The sequence below is a fragment of the Cygnus atratus genome, chromosome 1, assembly GCF_013377495.2.
Source record: "Cygnus atratus isolate AKBS03 ecotype Queensland, Australia chromosome 1, CAtr_DNAZoo_HiC_assembly, whole genome shotgun sequence".
Taxonomy (NCBI): domain Eukaryota; kingdom Metazoa; phylum Chordata; class Aves; order Anseriformes; family Anatidae; genus Cygnus; species Cygnus atratus.
The window spans coordinates 96,879,347-96,902,650 of record NC_066362.1 but is presented as its reverse complement, the minus strand read 5'-3'; the positions used below and the strand labels follow the sequence as shown (position 1 = coordinate 96,902,650).

At 42.7% G+C, this 23,304-nt stretch overlaps 1 protein-coding gene across 1 annotated transcript in view; it reads left to right on the top strand.

The window, feature by feature from the left end:
• Positions 1 to 7,829: 7,829 nt before the first annotated feature.
• Positions 7,830 to 23,304, top strand: part of LSAMP (limbic system associated membrane protein) — a 999,481-nt gene continuing 984,006 nt past the window's right edge. Inside the window, exons 1-2 of the mRNA XM_035540485.2 lie at positions 7,830 to 7,886; positions 12,911 to 13,098. Coding sequence (XP_035396378.1) covers positions 12,966 to 13,098 — 133 coding nt within the window. The 5' untranslated portion in view covers positions 7,830 to 7,886; positions 12,911 to 12,965. The remainder of the gene's footprint in view (positions 7,887 to 12,910; positions 13,099 to 23,304) is intronic.

Below are 23,304 nucleotides of genomic sequence, written 5' to 3'. Positions count from 1 at the left end.
AGAATGGATATTCCTTTGCTTAGTAGGGTATCAGTCAGGACTGATGCATACAAGAAAACCTGTGGTATTGAAAATATCTTACTCTGCTGATCTCAGGAGATCTCTTCCAATCTCATATCCTGTGATTCTGTAATTAAGCCACAATTAGTGGCAGCTCAAACCAAGTAACCAGTTTGAATGGGATCTTGGAAACAGACCATTTTAACCCTCAGAGTGAGTTAAAACCCAGCTTTGGTGGGTTAAGGTTTCAGACAAATGGGTGCAAAGCTGGTACATGCTTTCTGGTTTTCCTGTTGCCTGAAAGCAGATGAGATTGTCTGCAATGTGGACAGCACCAAAATAACAGACACATTAATAGCCATGTTTATTCTTGTAGCAGAGAAAGGATTTGGCAATCTTAGTTATCTGCAGGTTAGGCAAGGGTCTTGGATGTGCCCAAAATTTGGGTAAGTCTAATGTCCCATCTACAGTACTAACAGGATTGGTCTTGATCTTTATACAAGCTTGCTGCCTGAAGTACAGATGAGAGTCTAAGACTTGTTGGTTGTGTCCTAGATTAAAAACAAATCCTAAACATGTCCAAAACCATGCTGAGGAACAAACTTTTTTCCTGTTGCTGAAGAAGTCATTTGTCCTATCACATGCTTAGCTAACACTCACCACTCCTCACTGAGAGCTTTGGTTGTGTACACTTCTGCTTGCTACATTTACTCTGGAGGTGAGTGTTTCTGGATTGGGTGGAATTTAACCATACCTGCATGTGCATAACAATCAAATGTTTAATGGAAATGGTTATCATATGAAATCGTGAGCTTTATAAGAAGAGGGAGCAAGTCCTGGATGGGCAAGATGGGGGCCATCCATGGCAGTAATAATACCTCAGTTTAGACAAATCAGGGATAGCTCAATTCAAAATTAGTCCTAGAGATAAGAAATGCAAATAATTAACTGCAAGTTTTCATTGGCAGTGGTGTATGGAAACCAAAACTAAGCAAGTGTAAGCTGACCAGTCCACCTAAGGTTTTAAGATTCTTTACAGGCATTTAAAGGGTTGGGCGTGAGACAAGTGGGCTTGCCATGGGGATGTAGGAGTAACAAAGTGTTGTTAGATTGGCTTAGGGAAGTAGGAATAATAAGATGAAATTTGTATTGTGTAGGGATGTAGAAGATTCACATAACAGATTAAGGGTGTAAAAGAAATGAGATGAAATTAACCATGTGGAGAATCAAGGGGGTAAGATTTTCCATCAAACCTTGCAGGGTATGGTTTTCCAAAGAAATGATAGTAGAATCAGTCAGACCATTCTTTTTGAACTGGGTAAGTCACTGGGGAAGGTACTTTAAACCCCTGTAGCATCTGTCATGCAGAGCTGGAAGAAAAGAGAAAGAGGCTTTGATTGGTTTCTGCTGTGTATATTTTCTAGTTTAATTTCTGACCTTTGAGTCTCCTGTGTGTGATTTTTTTTAACACATGGTATGCAGTTATGTGTAATGCTAGAGGTGACAAATGAAGCACATAAAAGCCTAAAAAGTTTTAAAATGATGGTTTATCTTGCAATGGTAACTGTTACAAAATGTATCAAAGGCCTGTTGACAAATTGGAAAGGGTTCAGATAAGAGCCCACTGGAATGATGCAAAATTTGGAAATCTGCCGCAGAATGAAAGACTTAGGAAACTCAATCTGTTTAGAGAAGATTAAGTATCATAACCATAGGCCTTGCTTACCTACTTAAGATTTCAGCAGTTCTAGCAGAGAAAGCAATGACAAGACCCTGTAGTTGCAAGCTGTACAATCTACACAAAAGAAAGGTGATGAGGAAAAAGGTAAAGCATTTTTAATGAAGATGATTTTCCTTCAGAATGAAATAACTAGAGACATAGTAGCTTTCCCATATATCAGATGTTCAGTTCCAGACTGGGCTGCTGTCTTGAAGAGAGATTCCAGCCTAAATATGGGCGCTTTGCTTAATACAGAAAATTTTAATTGAAGTTCAATGATGTGTGCTAGGAAATCAGGCAAAATCATAATCTTTCTTTCTGGTCTTGACATATGAGTTTGTCTTATACACTGTATGTAGCTTCTCAGGAATAGTATGCAAAGCTATAAAACTGGAATGTTTTCCATTTTCTTGCAGAACTTGTTGACTGTGTTGCTCTCAGAGGTGAGTCTTCTATTACAGTGAGACTGCACACAGAAATGTGCTCTTCCCTAGAGTGACATTTCTAGCACAACACCACTTCCTGAATCTGAAGTCAGTATTTTTCTCACTAGAAGTCTATTTAATTTGTGTGCAAGGATGGACATTGTCTTTACTGGAACTGGAGGCCTGTACTTGCAGGACTCCCAATAACATGTCTTAAAACAGAAATGGCACTACAGTTATGGCCTCGGCTTTAAAGACTTTTGTACTGGGGATAGAGCAGTAACACAGTACAAAGATGTCATATCTGGCAGGTATTGTGTCTCGGCACAAGGGAGGTAGTTTTTATGAAATAGTCTGCAGCATCTCTGACTGCAAAAGGTTAGGAAGGACAGACGGTAAGAAAATGGGGCTTGTTGCATGGAAGCAAGCACAGGTACACTAGTGTTCCTGCCAAGGTGTGTAAAGCTGGACAAGTGGAGTCAGAGGTGAGTTAGGGTGCTGGGAAGGAAGGATGTAGAATTTACGTAAGTGGTTGAGAGGTGACATGATGCTGAAATGTATTTCACATGAAGAAATAGGAGGCTAAGTGAATGGGTGGGGAAAAGTAGGAGGCTGTAGAAGAGTGTTATTAACGGAGTCATGTTTCTCTACATAGAGCTTGTCACTGAATTTGAAACACCCATCATTCCCCTCCATCCTCAGTCCTGTGGGCTTCAGGGGTCTCCACTGCCTCCGCAGGTGTTTCCAAATGCAGCTCGTGCTGTACATCCAGAGGAGAGATGCGTTCTGCCACTTGATCCCCCTGGTATTAAGGATCTGGCTTTCCTCTCTAGGTCTATCACCTAAAGGTTCTTCCCTTTCTGAGTGTTTAGCTTTCTTCTCCCAGTCGTATCATATAATGTTGATGTTGACCTACACTGGAAGAGTGAATTTGGAAGAAGAAATCCAGCAGCAGAGAGAAAGTGAGAAGTCTGGACAGGTGACTGTCAACAGGAGAAGTATAAGATCATTGGTGAATGGAAGGCAAGTGCTTTCAAAATTAAGGTTGTGCCACTGGAAAATGAGATGAATGTGATATATAGTCCTTGCTAGCCATCCTCAAGTGCTAATTCCTCAGGCTAAGACAAAATGGAAATGACCTTCCTCTGGTTTAGATATCTGTTTTGTGTTGGATTAAAAGGTTGCAATAATCACAATTTTCATAGTGGTGGCTTGAGGTGCTACAAGGGCTGATGGGAATTGTAGTTTGGGGCATTGTTTTTTTTTTTTTCCTGCCTCCCATGTTCTGTGATATTTATCCTATTAACTCCAGATACTAGCAGTTGGTGTTGTTTGTGGGCTGAAGTCTGGGTGTTTTATCTCTGATGAACCCATTTAAACTACTTACGCATAATAGACCCAAGGTATTAAGGGTATGTACAGTGGTGATGGGGGACAGGGAACTTCTATCATCCTGAATTTTTGCATTTAAAGCAGAATCCCTATTTTTCTTAATAGAGAGCTGTACTGTCTGCCACATATCCTTTTTTTTGGAAGGGTTTTTTAGCCCCCTGGCTGTAAGGTAACTCACAAGGATGTGATCTCTTATCCCAAGGCCATTTCTTCTTTCCTTCCAAGCTCTGTCTGCTGTAGGGTGATACAAAATGCCTGGCAGAAGCAGTTGAGCCAAAAGAGATGGTACAATTCACTCCACCCTTTAGGAAAGAAATGAAAGACAAATAGTAGGGGTCCAGAAGAGGAGGGTAAAGGCTCTTTTTTCCTAGCACAGAAGGATTGGGGTGTAGAAATAAGCTGCCAGGGTGAAAGCTGCTGCTTCTGCGTGATAAGCCACCTAGTCAGAATCAGCTGGGAAGGGTGTCCTGGAGAACAAAGGCCTTTCTGGTTGGCATGCTTGGAGGCAGGGTGATGAAACAGCTGGCAGAGCTAATAACAAGCCTGCTTTGAATCACTGGGGTCTCCATTTCCAACCAGAACTGACAGAGCTGTAGGAAGTGGAGGCTAGTGAGGCTTACAGGTGCTTCTGTAGGGAAAACAGGGCTGGGGAGAGGCTGGGTAGGACCTGAAGGAGTACAGAGCTGGGGAAAGGAAAGTTGGGCTGAGTACAGCTGGGAGTATGTATGGGAAGGTGAGTGGGGCTAGAGGGGGAGTAAGTGGTAAGATGGGGTAAAACTTGCTGCAAATGCAGTTGATGTCAGTATTAAAAAAAAGTTCCCTTGGCTGGGACTAGTATCCTCAATAAGATTTGGAGTCTTATTCCCTGCTGCCATAGTTACTCATCAGTACCACCTCCACACAACACTTTGCTTGGCTCATAGAGCTCCTTTCCCTGCTGGTGAGGAGGGAAGAGAGGATCTCAGTGTCTTCTTGCCCTCGTACTGCTGCCACCTTCCCTAGTAGATCTAGCTCGAGTACAAAAATCAGACAGATGTTGCAATGGTAAATAGTGCCCAGATATTTACCCATAGGGACCTGTAAAGCTGCAGGAGAACCTTTATTGGAAAGGAACAAGTATTTCAAACCTACGCTTTCCAATGTGGGGAGCAAGGTGGGAGAACACTGACATACTGAAGGATGAAGAGAGAAGCTCTGCAGAGCCTCGAAGGAAGAGGTAAATGTTGCTTCACTTCTCAGCCACCGCCTGTTGTAGTTGCTGGCTAAGGAGTGTAGCCAGTGACAGACTGTTGCAGAGATGATGTGGGATGGGATCATGAGAGCATCTTGTGTCGCAGCACCTCATCAGTGGAGGTTCACACTTCTTAAGGTGCCTGCCCCAAAATTACTACCATTGGACCAAACTCTAAACACTTGATTTGTTCAAAATTTTCAGCATCCTGGAATGATGTTTTGCCTGAGTAACAACTGCAGGATTTTGCCCATCCATTAACTAAAGCAATTCTACAGAGATTACATCACTTAGAGTGCTCAGCCCTGGCTTGCGTACATCCCTGCTAGGGCTGTGATTTTAGCCACTCTTAGAGGAGGGTCATATCAGAGGCTGATAAGCTTGTGGAAGGGAGGACTCCATGGGAAAACAAGAAGCTGCAGAGAAAGGTGGTGTTTTTTCCCCTACTTCCAGTGGGCAAGTAATCTGAGGCAGTCAGAAAAATAGCAACTTAAACATAAATTTGAATGTATTTAGGTGCTTTTGACAAGAGCTTTTACTTACAGGATTAGAATAGTTTTCTGAGTACGGTTGAGTTGGAAGGAATCTGCAGTGCTTTTCTTAGCTGAATGTATGTGTAACTTAAGTCCCTGAGTCAGCTGGAGAATTACCAAAGGAAGTGAGACAAGGACTTTGATAGCTCTGTATCCTGCCTTGAACAGAGGGCAACACAGACTATTTCGGCAGAAATTACAAAGTGCAGGAACATGGAATAATCTACTGAAGAGGCAGATGCTGCTTAACTGGTGAAAGAGAATGTCATATCTTCTCTAACCTGAACAGAGGTGCTTTTACTTGTGACATTCACTCCCTCTGTAATTTGCATAGTCCTTGGCTTTGTCTGCCTCAGCAGTGAGTTCCAGAGATAATACATTGAGAGATGTTGCTTTGTATCACACAAACACATTTCTAACTACAAACCGATGAGTGGCAGGGAGTTGGTGGAAAAAGAAGGTTGTGATGCACTAACTAGTTTGCCACAAGATAATTCTCAGTGATTAGCCTCAGAAAAGGTGAGGGGTGGCTAATTATTCTTTTAGCTCTAGTGGTTAAGGGCTTAGGGCAGAAGGTTCGGTCTCTGGCAGGCAGGCAAAGGCTGCTGCTGCATGTTGCAGCTGCAGCCTACAACAGTTGCACTTGTCAGTGCAAGTGAGAAGATTGGAAGCTCTCTACTCTACATGCTCTGCCAGGAGAGCTGGCAACTGGGGAGGCCAGCTGAAGAAGAAACTTTCATATTACTCTGATTTACTGCAAACTACCAGGATGCAACAGTAAACTCTTCCACACTCTTCACATTACTCTTATTTATACTTAACATCCAATACTTTGGCTGTCATTCTTTAATCAAGATTTCTTTTAAACCTGTCTGAGTTGCTCGGGGAAAACCCTGGGTAAATATTGTTATTAGTTAAGTAATAAGACACAACAGGGTGTGAAATATTGCCCCATAACTCATGCCTACTCTATAGCAGTACATTGAGTGGCACAAGGCCAAAATGGCTTTGTGTGTTATTTTTTTAGTTAAATCAAATTAAAAAGACACCAGCAAAGTGTCTGTGGCTGTTAAAACATGGCCATGGTGGTAGGGGGATTAAGGGGGGAGTCATTTAATAAGGTGTATTGTCAATTGCTCACTTCTTAATTTAGTGAATGGAGAAAAGTACTAAGTGGAGAGCCCTGGAGATAGGTGTCCTTCACTTATCTAAAGGACAGATTGGACAGAAGCAGCAGCAGCAACAGCTCTGCAATTGCTGTGTGGCAGCAGGCTTGTGAGTTCTACCTCTGGTGGGCTAAAAGGGTCCATTTGCAAAATCCCGTTCAAACTTTGGTCGCTCAGTGTGAGTTGCCATTAACTGTGGTCTAATAGGATGCTTTCAGGCCTACAAGATGTCTTGGGGGCATCTGTCAAATTGGAAGAATGATTGAGGCTACAATCTGTGAAAAACACCAGACAGGTTTTCACTGATGACTTGAGGTCCCAGCTAACTCCCTGGGACCAAATGCAGCCTCTGCACAAGTCAGATGGTGCTGTCTCGTTTGTGCTCAGATGGCAGGGAAAAGGGATTCTTAATGAAGACGCGCAGAGGCCTGTGTTAACTGCTTTATAACTTGTTAAGTGTTAAGCATTGCATCCACAGCTCTTTTCCAGTTCAGCTTTATATACCACAGCATGCAGTCTCCGCTGCACAGGATGGGTGCTCTGGCTGGGATTGGCAGTGCTACATTCTGGCTGTGGAGATGAACTGGCCTCCTCTGAGCTCTCACTTCTGTTTTAGTTGAGAACGACATTTTCCTGAGGAAATGGAGTCCTGATCTCTGCCTATACTTAATACCCCATTTGGTATGGGCAGGGGTCTGTGCCTTTCCAGGAAGGGACAGCTGCTCACTAAATTATGTGTGGACATTTCAGGACTCCTCTGACTTCCCTTCAGGACTGCAAGGAAAATGTTAAATTTTGCTACAATCTTTTTTTTGTTTGCTTTATACAGACAGCTGCTGTCATGTCCCTTACCCAAGGCCCATTAGCTACCCAGCAGCTTCTGATTCAGAGTCAGGCTAGCAATGTGGAAAACCATATAAAGAGATGCTCATTAATCCTTATTTGGTTCTTCCCATAGGCATTTTCCTTACATGCCCAGCATTTCTCGCATGCTGGACTCCCTATGCAACAGGAGGCTTTCATTTGCTTTAGTCTTTTAAGAGCCAAGCAGTTTATTTGTGGAGCTTTCTGCACTTATTCTCTGCAGGGGGAAAAAAATCTAGCCTAGGAAGACTAGAGAAAGGAGTATCCTTTACTTTTGCTTTCCCCATAGAAAATATTGCCTCTCTGGACAAAACAGCATGAAGGCTGACAAAGTGCTTTCTCAATGTGTCTTGAGCCCAGGACAATTCCCAGAGTAACATCACATCCTTTGCGTGTGCTTGCATGTATGTTGGCTTGCAGTTAGCACAGAGATATATCAATATTCCTGATGACAATAAATACAGCTATTAGGATGAGTCGAGGGCTTATCTTAATTGGGTAACAGATGAGCAGGCGTATGTTGCTGTTGAATCCATCAGCATTAACTGGGCAGAGGTAAGTTTGATCAATACTGACACTTGAGTGCATGGGTAGCCACTGGAAAATATTAATTTACAATCATGACCGGCACCTCTCATTAACCAGAAATGTGTTAACCCTAATTGGTTCAACAGGGTTCTGCTGCACTATATGGTGCTGCTCAGTCTTTCCTCTCGTGCCTGAGCCAGAGTCTTCTGTTGATGGGAACTCGATGGTATCGAAGCTCGTGCTTTGGGTGGCCAGGCTGGCAGCTGTACTGCAGCATCCATCAGGCCAGGAAGGTGTGCAATGCACATCCGCATGGGTATGCTGACCATATGGCTGTGTAGACATGGGGAGCTGCATACGTGTCTGTTCATACCTTATGGCTGACTTGAACAGGAGTTAGGCTGAGTAGGGACGACACTGATTTATACCATCTGTGAGTCTGCGCCACAGATCTATAAGCATTCATATGCCTTTGTGTGTGTGCATGCTTAGGTGCTTGCATGCAGATATGGACTGAGCACACTTGTCGTAGCACTAGGTTGCCCTCAGATCTGTCAGGCAATGTACACAATATAGCTTTTAAGGGGAAAAGTAAATATATGTGTATGGAATACGTATTTATGAGGGTGCGTGAAAAATGCTTCTTGTGCTTTAATGCCAGCAATAGCAATTTGTTTTCTCTACCACAACAAAATCCTCACAGCAATCCATTGAAAGCAGTCATCTTTGGTATGTGCCATAAATATGCATAGTGTATATACAAACATGAGCTGTGAGAGTTGAAATCATCTTGTAATTAAGGCCCAGGCCTGGCAGTGAGGGAAGCTGAATTTGCTGTTAGACCTTCTGCATCTGAGGAGATAATAGAACGCTACCCATGTCCACTGAGGATACAATGGGAAGTAATGGGCTTAAATTGCAGCAAGAGGATGTAGACTAAACATTAGGAAAAACTTTCTAGCCATAGGAATAACTAAGTACTAGAATAGATTGCCTACGAAGGGCATAGAATTTCAGCTTTTGAAGGTTTCTTCACAAAAGAAGTTGGATAAGTATCTATAGGGACTAGCTAGAGCCAGGAAAAGGGTTGTTTTTTGGAATGCTTTCCTGCTATGTTTCCTCATGACTTCAGGAATGCTGGTGTCTGTTTCACTCATACATGGTTGGGTGTCAGGGCTGCCTATGATTACAGCAGTCGTGTTTGTTACAAACCCTGTTAGCTGTAAACTCAACTGGCCTTAATCTGTCCTCTGGTTTAATAATCAAACTTTAATAATGACCTTAGTCAAATGATAACTGGTAGTCTGTCTTTGATATTCTGAGAGTTGCTATGAAAGACACTGAGCAGGAAGAAACTTTCCTGGTCAAATGATTTTCAAGATCAAGAAAGCTTGTTTCCTCTTAAGCTTTCTAAAAGTTGTGGCTTCTCAGCTGCATACGTCTTGTTTTCTTTTAGTAGTGAAGGTGTTACAAAGTTTTTTATTAAAAATTCGATCCACATATATCAACAGATGAAAATATTAAATTCTTGCCCTGCTACCTGGACCATGCTCTAGATGTTTTGCCTCTCATGCTTCTGTTGATTACCAAGTCCCAGAGTTTTTTTGATAATGTTGACCCTCCCATCAGCCCAGCAATTTTTGACACTCAGATGTCCATACCATAATTGATTTCCAAAGTAACTTGCTTTAAAAAGGGGGGGGGAAAAATATTACTTCTACATGATTCCATAGAATAGTGAACATTTTTTTCCTTTGTGCATACCAAAACCTTTATGCCCTCATCTGAGGCTAAAAGGTAGATTTTGCCTTCCTATACCATCAAAAAGGACAGGCTGCATCTTATGGGCACTATGAGGGGGTGTCTAATACCCAATGAATCTGAAGGAGAGAAACAACTGGGGGGGGGGGGGAACATTCCAGTAGCTGATCATTTGTGTATGAATAATTCCAGTTGAGCTGTCTGAAAGATTTATGATTTGGCAAAAGAGATTAAATGAAAAGGAACTGTTGGCTTGTTTGAATGCTTCCACAGCAAATGAGTATGGCATATGGAGACTGAAAAACAAGGTCAGACTCTTTTATATCTAACTCTTGCTGACCTGTAGCCTGGATGCCTGGTGTTTATATTTGTACTAATGATATTTCTTGAAGCATCTTTCACAGAAGCTCAATGGGGAAATTCCTGACAGTCTTGTCAGATTTTTCTTATATATACTGGAATGAACTGATTGGTTTTAGTATTACTTGTGGTTGGAAAGAGTTTTTGGTCTCAGCTGGGAATACGTGATGAAAGAGGCCAGCAGGACCTGAGCACCAAATAGCATGGTGGCCAAGGGTTTTACCAAGTAAACTGGAAGATACATAAAAGCCCCTGTCTTCCTCTGTTCCCAACAACTATGGCTTTTCTCAGTTTTTTTTGCTACTTGAAGCTCTTTCTTAGTGTTGCCTGAGGGATCTATTCTACTTTGTATTAGCTGTCCCCATAATCATTGAGTGAGGAGAAAAGTTGGTTGTGTAGGCCTGCTGGAGTGCTCACCTGGGATGTGGGAGATGGGAAATGCAGGAACAAGGACCTCCCCCGTCTAGCCAAATGCCTACCTATTTGTTATGCTTGAATCATTCTTTCTTGTTTTTGAAAAATAACTTTGACAGGTCTTGTTTTTTCTCCCCCAGTGGGCAATGACTCATTGCTGACTGACTCAGAAGCTAAGCAGGCTCACGTATGCCTAGTGGGGGATTTATACTAAGGTGTCTGGCCTGTCTGGCTCTTGCAGCTCTAGAAGTGGGGAACTCCACAGTATATGTAAAAGCCGTAATGCTTGCTGAGACCATCTGCTTGGCTTCACTCTGCCAGCACTCCACTGACCACATCTAGATGCCCTTTGTGGTCCAAAGAGGTTTTAGTAGACAGCGTACATGAGTACAACAATTGGAGATGTGGCTTGAGTGTGGTGATGTGGATCGTTTGTTGCTTTGTGGCACACGTGCTCACGAAATTGGATCCATAGAGGGAAATGGAGGACAGGAACCATCCACACTTCCAGGGGTGCTGAAGAGGCTGGGAGTGCTGAATTCTTTCTGGTGTGTTGATGGGGGGCTGCTCTCATAATACCCCATGGATGATCTAAGACAAGCTAGGCAGACAGAATATGACCACAGAGGTGTTGGCAGAAAGTGCTAAAGGAAGAATAGTTATGCAGACAAAATGGCTTTGTCCTGAGCCTGTCCTGACTCCAGCTGTATTATACACAGTGTGGAGTGAAAAATTTTTGGCAATATGAGAATAATTTGTGGATAGCATTTCCTGGCCATCTCTAGTCTGATGCCCTCTTTTTTAGAGCAACACTTAATTCAGGAACAATTAAAGCAGACAGGGCACTGGTATTGGGGATAGTAAGTAAGAAAGAGATAAAACCTCATGCAAACAGGTGTTGGCAGTCACTGGAATTGTACTTCCTTTTCCAAGGGCTTAATCTGGCATTGTGTTTTACAGACTTTGAGATTTAATACCAGTTTGACTTGATCTGTGACAAAAGATTTATGGCCTGGCTGAAACTGCCCAGGAATAGTACTTCTCTCACTGTACCAGCACTGAATCTGCAAAACAGAAACCTCCTCTAAGCTGGGAATGTTCAAATGATGGATATCACTCAAGCCAGGCAGCATAACTATCTCTAGAGTAGAGGTATAGTATGCAAGGGGAAGCCCTGTCTCTACACAGGAGATCCAGTAAATGTCTCCTTGAAGATCCAGTGAGAGGAGTCCCAGGTTCTCAGAACCACGTCAAAGCATTTTGAAGATGTTGGAAATATTCTCCTCACATTGAAGGGTCATGGGATAGCAGACCTCAGGTGGCAGGGGACTTACCTTTCTGGATCTTCTGGTAAATCAACTGATCACCTGAAATTGGTCATACTTTTTAGTCGAAATACAAGATCTGCTCCTCTGTTTGCCAAACAATGAACTGAAAGCTCTTCTCCAGTGAACCCTAGTCCTTTTTTTCCTAATATTCACCCTGATTCCTTACCACGTAGGCTTAGAACTTCAACTTAATTGTGGTCCTCCCTATAACCAGCATGTCTATAATTTTAAAATGCTTTTGGTTGTGCTAGAGCCACAAATTCAAGAGCAATTTCTTGATTAGCCTAGAAGTCCCTGTACAACTCAACCTTCCCAAAATCATCAGAGATGTGGTTTCCAATTTTCTGTTCAAAACAAAAACTGCCTTAATGTGTGGTGGTGAGGATCTGATGTGATTGACCTCTTGTCTCTGCTCCGCACTCAAGATGTTCCAGTGAAACTGTAGTCAGAAGTAGACCTTTGACCATTCCTCTGAGCTGAGGAATCAAGTATTCCCTCTAAACATGATAGTGGAAGAAATGGAATCTGGGTTCTTGTTTTCTTATTAGTTATAATAGCTGCATGTTACTACTTTGTAGTACCTGCCAGGGCAGGTAAAGGACAGTAAAGCAGTTCTTCAAATCATGGCACTGTTTAGAGGTTGTCTGGCTTGGAATTTGAGTTTCTGTACTCTAAATCTACCTGAGCTGACGGCTCCATTTCTGTTTACAATGTGGCTTAACTGAGTGGAATTTTATTTCCTGGCTGCACAATAAAAAGCACAAAGGTTACCACATCTTTTAAGTCCTGGGAAGAAGAAAGAGAAGAATGGGGCAGGGGGGAGAGAGAGAAAGGAACTCCAATGTACACAGGTCATTTCCAGGGTGACAGAGAATAGGGAAAGGATCATAGAGGTCTTCAAAGCAATTTTTTGCCTCTTCATCATTACTGATATTTCCAGAGCACACAAAAAACTGCAACTATCCCAACCTTGTTTCTTCCTTTTTTTTTTTTCCTATTCGCTTACCACTTTTTATCTGCTTCTTGGATAATTTTTTTCACTTTTTTTGGCTTGGATTGCCAGAGAACCTGTGGATGCTATACAAGGTGACAGTTCCTCAGCAGTGAAGCAGAAGACTCAAGTAGGATGACAAGCAACAAAAAAGAGGGAAGAGCCCCCCTGACTTGTAATTTCACTTTATTTTGCAGGATCGCAAGGGTAATAAAAACAGGAGAAAAATGACGACAAACTGCTCCACTTCTAATGACATCAGGAGGTTTGAATCTGACATTGATGGGATACTTTGAGAAGCCACCATCAATTCTCTCAATTCATCCTTCCTTTTTGCCTTCCCTCTGGGCTCAGAACACAGGACTGAAGAAAGATGTAACAACAGGTAAGCTGTTTGCCCAAGATTGGAGTAGCAAATTCTTCATTTCCATCTGTAGTCCTGGAATACTGTCTGACAAGCACAAGAAAAAACGAGTTAATGTTCCTGTTTTACTAATTAGCATAAGGACTCGATTTCTGAGGTTATGTACTCCACATGACTTCCAGCGAGTCCGTAAACCTGTTGGAGAGCTTCCATGATTTCCAAAGTTAAGTGAAGCACTGTCTACATTGAAGTTGCTATCAATGTAATTACATCAATTTTCTAAATGTAGAAAGGGCTTTGCTGTCCTTCCAGGAATTAATCTTGCATAGATCTTCCTTGAGAGAAAACATGAAACAAACGTGGAATTTACAGACATAGGGTGGCTTGGTTCTTTCTGTTCTGTGAGAAACATTTGAAGATTTTAAAGAAACTAGAAAAATACTTTTGTTACTTTTATGAGACTTATACAAATGTTTTCCAAATGACATATAATTTTCCTACAGAAGCATTTTCCTCTGACAAGTGATCTAGTCATGCTGAATTTCAGGAAGAAAAAGATGTTTATTGAGAAACTTAGACATAATTAAAAATTGAAATGTGAATGGGAATTCACTGTTCTGCCTTGAACATTCTGACTCACCACCTGTGTAGGTTCCCTCTGTTACCTACAGTGTACAGAAGATCTTGCTTATCACTTTTTCAGAGGTTATAAGGGACGATTGAGTATTATGAAGTATTAGAATCTGTTCATGCTATTTATGAATTTCAGTTTCCCTTCTCCCCCAGGACTTACCTTACAAATGAGAGGTGTGGCCAAATCTTGGACCTGTTGGTGTGGGTGGGGGGTAATCTGCTCTCATAGTAGATGAGTTGTCCTTCTCCTTTACTCTCTTCTTACACTTCAGATTACTCCACCTCTATAGAGGATGCCTAGATTGACAGGCAAGAGTAGGCTTTGGTTACGTGATTGCATGTTTTGGTAATCATCTGACCTCCAAATTACAAAGTATTTGCATCTGCACAGTGTGAAAAAGGGGACAGTAAAATATTTCCGCTGTCATTCTTGTGTAGATAGGTGAGCAGCATTGGCATGAAAGTCTTCAATATTCCTGATAACAGTTGGAATTAAGGACCAAAAGGGTGTTGTGGAAGATTTTCTTCAACAATTTTAGCAAATGGTGCTGATTGTAAAAATACCATAGTAAACTATTACATACTGTTCCTGGAAATCCTTTTCATGCACCTCTTGTTTGTTTCCCCCCCTTGCAGCTCACTATCACCTCATCTTCAGTGAAGAGTCTGCAAAGGTGGAATTTCTCCAAAAACGAATATTCTCAGTTATATTTGAGTTGTTTGATGTTCCCTTCCTCGTTTTCTCAGCTGCAATAGAAGTGACTGAACATCATACCACTAAAATCACTGACTGATAGCTTCAGCTGGAGTTTTCCGGTTGTGCCTGAGTAGACTGCTTTTGATGGTCATTCATAACTGTCAACTTAAATAACAATATCAAAATATTCTTGAGTGGTTTCTTTGTTGTGGTAACCAAAGAATATATGTTAGGCATTCCTCCAGAAGGGAGAGCCAAGGCGAGTCCTGCTTTCCTTAGCTGATCTTTGTCTCTCTTGAAACTGCTAAGCCTGAGCTCAGTGATACTTCAGTGAACTTCCTTACTGTACACAGTCAAGATGCTGTCATTTGTTTATATCATCTAAATGACCTTCACAATGATTCTGTGCTTTTTGTTTTTTTGTATTTTTTTTTTTAAGGAAAGGCTTTATTTTCTTGTGAAGACATAATTTAGTGGCAACTTGTACCCATCTCATGCAACAGTGACACTGTTGCTTTGCTCCGCTTGTGCACGTGATATCTGATTTCTTTCAACCTTACGTGGATTTTTTTGGCTACCAAACCAATGAGAGATTTGGACACTATTAGTTGTATCTCAATTTCTGTCATGACAATACTAATTTGTTGCTCTATTCATGATAACACTACCACTACACCTCGTGTTTCTGTTACCACTTACGTTTCTCACCCCCATTTTCTCCAGGTTTGGTAAATGATGCAGAAGGATAACAAAGCCTCTTTTTAGAGGAGGTGGATAATCTAGTTCCTGGATGGCTAGAGTCTATCTGATCTTTGCTCACTTCCTCTGTGGCAACTTTCAAATTAGAGTGGCTAAGTGCAGTCTTCCTATCTCTCTGATCTCAGTGTGCAGGATGGTGTTGAAGATGATCCTCTGCAATTTCATTTATCTCTTGCTAGAGCAAACCGTATCCCAGGCACTACTTTTCACAATGCCAATCAATCAGTAGTGTTGACACTATGATGTCACCTTTTTGATAGCTACTTCACAAAGATAACAAAAGGGTGGTAACCAACTAATTTTGCTATTAGCAATACCATGGTGTTGGTCCAACAGGGAGCATGCCTACAGTTTGGCAGTAATTATATAATTGAAATGGTGAAGCCTATGGAGGTTACTGTAGTGTTGCATTATAAGTAGTTGCATATGTACAGCCCTGTAGAAGGGTACTGACAAATTTATGAGGCATTAGTCTGGTCACAAACTATCTTCAGAAGATTAAGCAAGAAGAGTAGGCAGCACAGCTGACGTATCTCCCCCTTACAGGAGATGGGAGAGCAGCTCTTCTGCCCATATAGCACTTGCCTTTAATGTGACAGAGAAGCATGAAGTGATCTGTGCTGTGTCCCCATATAGCAAGCAGGTAACTTTCTCACAAGCCTCTCATAAAGATAGCAGGGAAATGAAAGAGGTTGCAAGCAATGCAGTTTTTCTGGCCACTGTAAGAGCCCTGTGTGCAGAGTCACCTCACACGTACTCTGAGAACAGCCAAGCGTGGCCGCTCAGGCTGGGTGTTCTAAATCATTCTAACCTTTCGCAATGTTTTAAGTTTGCTACTTAAAAAAAAAAAATCTATTTCATTTCTACTTCTGAATTTGTTTTTACACTCTGGTGCACTCTTTACAGAAGCAGGGAGTGCACACACATGCACACGCTGTAGGGACAGGGTATTTTTTCTCTAGAATAATATGAAAATATTCAGTATATAGTAAAGTAGAAAGTATAGAGTTTTTAGTATATGAAGTATATAAGTATATAGTTTTTATAGTATATAAAGTATGTAATTTTTCTGGAACAGGGACCCAAGAATGCTAGACATCTCCCTTTGCTGTTTGCTTCCCATCCCTTTCTGTACAATAAGGAATGTCCCTTAACTTGCAATTAATCCTCATGATTCCAGTGCTAGGTGAAGGTAATTCCACTTATTTGTTCTTGTCTTGGGATGACCAAATCAGGTTATTTGTCTGTAAATGCTCTCCTGAGCCCTACCTACGTTAAGTGCTGTATATCCAACAGCTGAGATGAAACGTTTCATACTGTCATGTGCACATACATCTCCTTTGTATTCTTCAGGAGATTTGTGGGTGCAGTTGCCATGGGCCTAGTTGCATGTCAGAGTATGGACTGGGATAGGTGCTTATCCCTGCCTAGCATCCCCCCAGGCTCACCCAGGCAGGTTTTTCTGAAGTGACGCCAAAGCCAGTTTGTCTTCATCAGCCCTGGCAGGTAAATCATATTCACAGTAGTTCAGCTGCACTCATGGCTGGCAACAGGGTTTATTTTTCATAGTACGGTGAAGGCAGGAGTCTTCCTGCTTGCCTGTAAATTGAATGGTGTAGCTGTTTCATCTGATGAGACAAGCAAATAGATGCACTGATCTGGGGCACGTGCTAGATGGAGCTGCTGTACATGCTGAGGGTAACCTGTGTGATTCCGTTGTCTGTAAAATCTCTGCCTGGAAAGCTAGTGACTCCAAGCCCATCACTTACAGAGACTTGCCCTGTATTTTGCTTCTTGTGTGACATTTTTGGGTTTTCCTTTTAAAATGAAGTGAATAATTTTCCCCCTACTTGTGGAGAAAGTGTTTCTTCTGGTTTTGTATAGAGGTTTTGGAGGCTTTGCTGGTTGATCTGAGGATAAGGACAGGTGAGTCCTCCCTACTGTTTTCACTTTGTGACTCATTGAGCTGTCCTGTGAGGCCATGCACAGAGTGGCTCAGCTCAGAGTTGTGGTCGCAGTCATTCCACAACCACATGGCATCAGCTTTCACCTCAGTGGCTTCACCCCTGCCCTGAAAAGTGGTTTGTGTTTTGTGGGGCACGTGCTTATTAGGTAGTGCTGAGTAAAGGTCCATATTCTCCTCACTTTAACTTTCTCAGAGAATTTCGTCGTGAGGTAGATGTTAGAGCTGTAACATCACAAGCAGGCTAGAGGCTGCCAGAGTTCTGTAACTCAGAGTACGGCCTTGAGCTGCACTCTGCTTGGTCCTAGCAGGTGCTGTGATGTCTCCTAGCTTCTGCTCACCTCTGCCATACCCGTGTTCCCTATACCAAGCTCTCCCATACAGGACAAAGTCAGCATGTGCACAGGCTACCTGAAACACAAGACACGTGAGCTCTAACAAACACTGTAAAAATGTATGTTTTTCACATAATAAACACAGGAAGAGATGAAGTGTTGTCAGTGGATGTCCTGGACTGCTGTGCTGTTGTCAGACATGAGGTATTGGGGTCAGCACATGGGGGTACCTGTGTGAAATCCTGTTGCAGAAGCAAAGTCAAAATCCAGACAGTAGGGGGTTCCTGTTGGTGTTGAGACCTCAGAGAGGCTACAGTACTGCTGTTCCCATTACTTTGGGGGAGGCTGCGGGGACAAAAGACATCCGGTCAGTCATCTATCCATAAGGTGCAGAGATAGCCAGTCCCAAAGTGGACCAGGGAAAAGGGGAGAAGCAAAAATAGGTAGGGGAGAAAGGCCACTCTTCCTCCGCAAATTGGGGGTGGTGGATAGCTGAGCAACAGAAACCTGTCAAGATAGTAACTAATAACAATTAATAATTTATTGTACGTCAAATAGCTCTTTTCCTCATGGTTTCCAAAAGCTCTTTACAGACTATATATAGTGACTGCATTACAGTGTGGTATGCACTTTTCAGCAGCATGGTTTAGGAACAGCCCTGCTGCTGAGGCACAATGGAGCCTGGTCAGCCCAAAAGAATGCTGGCAAAAGATTTGCACCCCCCTCAACGCTGCCTGCGCATTTCACTGAAGAAAAATGTGCACGGGAGCAATCACTTTGAGGCGTGGGGAGAAGGCAGAGCATTGTACAGGCGTTATTTCTTCCTGTCTATTAAGCCAGGCTGTCCCAATGAATTCAGTTGCATAGACCTTGAGAGAAGAAGGATGGGGGTTGGAAAAAAACAAATGCACTTTAGAAAGCCTATGATAATGACTTAAAATTGCTTTTCCTTATAATTGCATTTTTTAAGAGCTGACATTTAGTGATAAGCCAAGTGCTAGATACTGATGGCTCATAGAACATGGGGTCTTAAATAATGACTATTACATACTAATTCTTGCCTATCTTTGGACCTGTTCAGTGCAGAAAGGAGATGCTGCTGCTCATGAGGGTAGCCGGGGGAGGGTGAAACAGTGGGACCTGCAAAGTTGAGCACCCTAAAAGAGCAAGTCAGCTGGCAGACACGCTGCCATGTAGTGTGCCCTTCTCCTGTGGCATCTGGATCTGCTCATTTCTGCCCCAGAATGATGCCTCCAGGAGGGAGAGCAAACAGCAGGCATCCAGAGGGCAGAGCTCAGCACTACAGGACAGGAGGTGAAGAAGCATGTACCTCACTGAGAAGACTGCAGGGAGTATAATGCTAGTAAGAAAGCAATTAAAAGAGCTGAGCAAACAAGTAATAAATAATGTAGTGAGAGCTGGTGTAATAAACCTCCTTAGAAGAGCTGGCCCATAGGCCAGCCTCCAGTTCCCTGAACCTGGGAAGGGGAAACCCCACCTCGTACAACCACCCTGCACATAAAGACACTTTAGAGGAGCAATTAGGGAAAAAGGTGCTTACTTGGTTGCTCTTAGATCATATGCTGTTAAGTTTAGGAGGTGGTGGGAAAACCCCAGTGGACTGACTGATGCTGCTTTTTGTAAATGAAAGCTTACTTATGTAAATGTGTTTAAGAGGTGCCTTTCAGTGAAACTGTTTGCTACATTTCCTGCAAAGAGCTAATGGAAACCCTCCCCTTAGAGATGATGCTGTTAAGGCTGCATTATAGATTTCACCTGTGGATGCCTGAAACTCAGGTGACCAGCTGCAGAGATGATTTGCTAAGGCTATGGCCCTGCTTTTCTGTTGATGGATACAAATGCTGAATTGTTAGCAGACCTCCCATTTCCTGCTTGTTTTATTAGGCCTTGATAGACAGGTAGTGCTTTGAATGCATTTTGAGTTGTATTTATTGTCAAAGACAGTTGCAATTCTGTGGTCTTGTGATTTTCTTGTTTTCCCTTTCTTGCCTGTCCTTAGATTTGCAATTATGAAGTAATTCCATTCATATGAAGGGCCTGACTTGCACATGGAGCCTTCAGTTACCATTAGCAATAAATGGTCCTCACAGCTCTGTGCCAAGAGGGGTAAAAATGAACTGCTGGTGCAAGGAGATTCCGGAAAAAATTGGCCTGGCTTGTAAACCTTGCCTACACTGTTGCTGTCTGTGTGTAAATTTGAACTCCAGGCTGCAGTTCTTTAATGCTACTCTCACAGCAGCCTAGAGATTTTGGGAAGCGTGGGTGGGTTTTTCTATGTTCTTGAGCATCATGCAGCCAACTGGAGTTGTTTGATCCAACCTTCCCTGGCAGGCCTTTGGAAGGGATACCAGACATTGCTGGGTATTGGAAGGGAGGCTCTGGGTTGCTGCAGTGAGGTAAAACAGAAGCTTCTGCTTGATCCAGGTAGTGAAAAGGATGGTAGAGAACCAGCTCACTCCCAGGACAGTGTTCTCCTGGACCACTTCCACCAGCTCTGTGCCTTTGAGAAGCTGCTGTGGGGAATTGGGCAGTCTCTTCTTCCCATGTTTCCCCAGTTAATTATTTCTTTTCTATCTTAGCGCATTCAAACAGATTAAAACTATCTGCTTGAGTGCATATAGTGCTATCTTTTGCTATGTAGAAAACAACAAAAAAAAAGTCCACAGATGAAGGGGGCCTTTTTGCTAGCAATGGGTACTGCCACTAGACCTTTTCATTGTTCTGATACCTTCCCAAAAATACTGATAACTCCTAATATATGTCAGTGGGATATGCAGGTCAGGCTAGAGTTTCTGTCTGTTTCTACCCTCACTAAATTTCCACCGTTGACACTCCTGATCTCTCTGTGGGGCAGGGATCTGTTTCTGGGTGAATTCATCCCTTGGTGGAGGCAGTGGAGCAAGGTGAAGCGTGACATCCCTTTTTCTCCATCCCTTAGGTGGTGGTCCTCTCTTTCACTGCATGGCACCCTTCCTCACTCATTTGTAACCTGCAGACCCCCCATTGAAATATCTGTTGTGGTAACTGCTGTCTGCTCCAGCACTCTCATGGAAAAGGGAACAGTTTTCAGAGGAGTGAAATACCAGCACTTCCTCACTGGTGTAGCCGAGTCTCCATAGCACGGGGAGAGAGGGAGGGAAATACAGGCAGACAAGGAGGAGGATGTGTTTCAGTGGGGTAGGTAGCCTAGCATTCTGGCTATTGGTCTCATTCTCAGTGCATCTCATCTTGGCCCCTAGGATTAGCTTTTTGTTTTGTTTTTAACTGGAGGATCTGCCCCTGCTTCAGGAAACCTGTGCCTTTCTGACACTGTCCTCTACCAACCCTGCCTGGTGTGTGGTTTGACAGTTGCCTATGGCTTATAATTCATGTGCATACTTGAGGTCAAACAAGCATTTTCTTAGTTAAAGGGTGGCAATTACAAACTTCTGAGTGTTTGACATTGTAGCATTGAGCAATTCGTTAACAAATGTCTTCCTATCTCTTTAACACTCTACATCCAAGCTGAGTTTGTTTTCCCACTCTAGGTCTCAGAACCTTTTCTTGTGTCTTTTCTTGCCCTTTCCCAGCTAGGGCTCCTAGAACTAATCTGTGCCTTTTGCCACCTACTGATTTGTTGCTTCTCATCTATTATTAGCCCTTGCCACTCTTGCTGCTACCTAAATCTGGCAGCTAATTATTCAGCATACAGGTGTCTCTTCACTAAGGAAACCAGACCTGCATGTCTCAGGAGTCCAATGTGAACAGTGATACCTACATGGAGTTGTCTCTTTGAAGGTGAAACCTCCAAATTACATTGCTATTACATCTAACTCAACTGTCCACGTGTAATGTGTGGATTAGTATTTCATAAGCTTCAGTCATGCAAGTTCATGCACATTTTTCTTGGCTGTATCAATGACACATTTTTGGCATGAAGCCCAAATTTCATGTTCTTGCTCCCCATTTGGGACCCCAAGTGCTTTTCTAGAGGTTGCAGGGGTATCAGCTTTCTCTTGTATTTCTCTCAAGCAGTAGCTGTACCCTGGCAGATAAATTTTAAGGGGAAAAAAATAAGACAAAAACCAAATACAACATTCACTGGAGATATCTGCTCAGACGATTCACATCTGGAAATGTTCTACAAAACTAAAGAAATGATGTATTAGATACAACATGTACAGGCCTACCTGTAACAATGAATTTTATTATTTTCGTTTTCAATATTTGCTTGTACAAGAGGCTTTGGGACAGCTGCTGTCCTGGAAGCAGAGGATCCCAAACCCTTTGGGATCCTTCTGGCCCATTGTTCTCCTGACAGAAGCCTCCCTTCCTGCAGTGGGGGAGAGGTAAGGTACTGAGAAGGAGAGAGAAAATAGTGTTTGGGGGAAGGGGGAGTGCTGGGTGGAAAATGTTCATTCAGAGATCTCAGTCACACTGCTCCAGCCTCATCTTTGCTTTGAATCCCTGGCTTTTCTCTTCGTGTCTCCACAGAGACTGCTTCTGCCTCCCCCATTCCTCCCGCTGCTCCCCGGGGCTGAGTGGGGTACAAGGACAATGCAGCGCCTCGGGCTCTCTGCGTGGACCAGTCTCTTCTCCTTTATGCCTGCTCCTCGCATGCTATGCTGCCTGCTCTCTCCAGAGGTTTGTTGCCTTCACACACTCCTTTTACACAGCCCCAGGCAGGGCACAGGCAGGAAGGCCCCTGAAAGACATCAGTGACAGGAAGGGAGGGAGATGGGGAAAGAGGTAAGAGGCAGTGGGAGGCCTGAGGAGAAAGGATCATTGCCTCTGATCTGTTATGAATTCTCTTGGGAGACAGCCGGTTAGGCTGGGAAGTGAGTGATAGCCAAACCAGATGAAGAATTGTTCTGTGTCCCTGGTGTATTTTATCCTCGACAGGGATTTAGTTTCTTTAACTATCAAACTAACTATTTCTCATATATATATTATATAAGCTGTGAAAGATAAAGCACACACAGCATCAATCATATCTCGTCACAATCTCTTTGCCTCTTTCCTTCTTTTTTTCTTTAAGTCTTCCACTTTTCTTAAATTCTACTCAAAACATGGCTATTGTTATTAGGAGTCAAACACAATGTAATTGAAAGGCCGTTGGACAATTCAGGGGAAAAACAAAAAAGTGAAAGGACAGGCTGTGGTATTGGTTTGGAGGTGGATATTGGAAAGAAGTGAGCACTGGTATGTGTGTGTCTTTTTTTTTTTCTTTTTTCCCTTTTCAATCAGTTGAGAGAACTCCTTCCATATAAAATGGGATTTGTCTGGGTTCCTCAGAAATCCAGCATAGGAGAGGTGGCGTACCAACAACTCTTTGCGGTTAGAGTAACTAATAATTCCCAAGAAACCATCTTCATCTTTGAGCAGAATCTTTTTTCATGTTCATATTCACCTCCATTGTGATATGACACCTGCACCCACAGACAGGAGGGTGGACAGGAAGATATATAGCTGTTGTGTGTCATATTTAGACCCCACCAGCTGGACTGAGTTGAGTCTTTGGAGAAAGTTGTGGATGAAAAGAACTTCTGTGTGTTCAAACATCTTGTCAGATCCCCACATTCACACGTCTGTGTTCATCTACCTGTACCAGACTGCCCCACATCCAAACAGAAGGCTACATGGTCTCGATGTGATCTTGCCTTAGCCCTGACTCTCCAATGGCTTACCTCAGAAGAGGAAGTGGTAAGAGCTCTCTTTATCAATGTTGCTGTCTTTTTGGCACACAGATTAAAGAAAGAAGAGAATAATAATAAAAAAGCAACAAGAGTGGTGGATAAATTTGTCTCTAAATACATTTGCATTTGCTGCTTAAAAGGTAT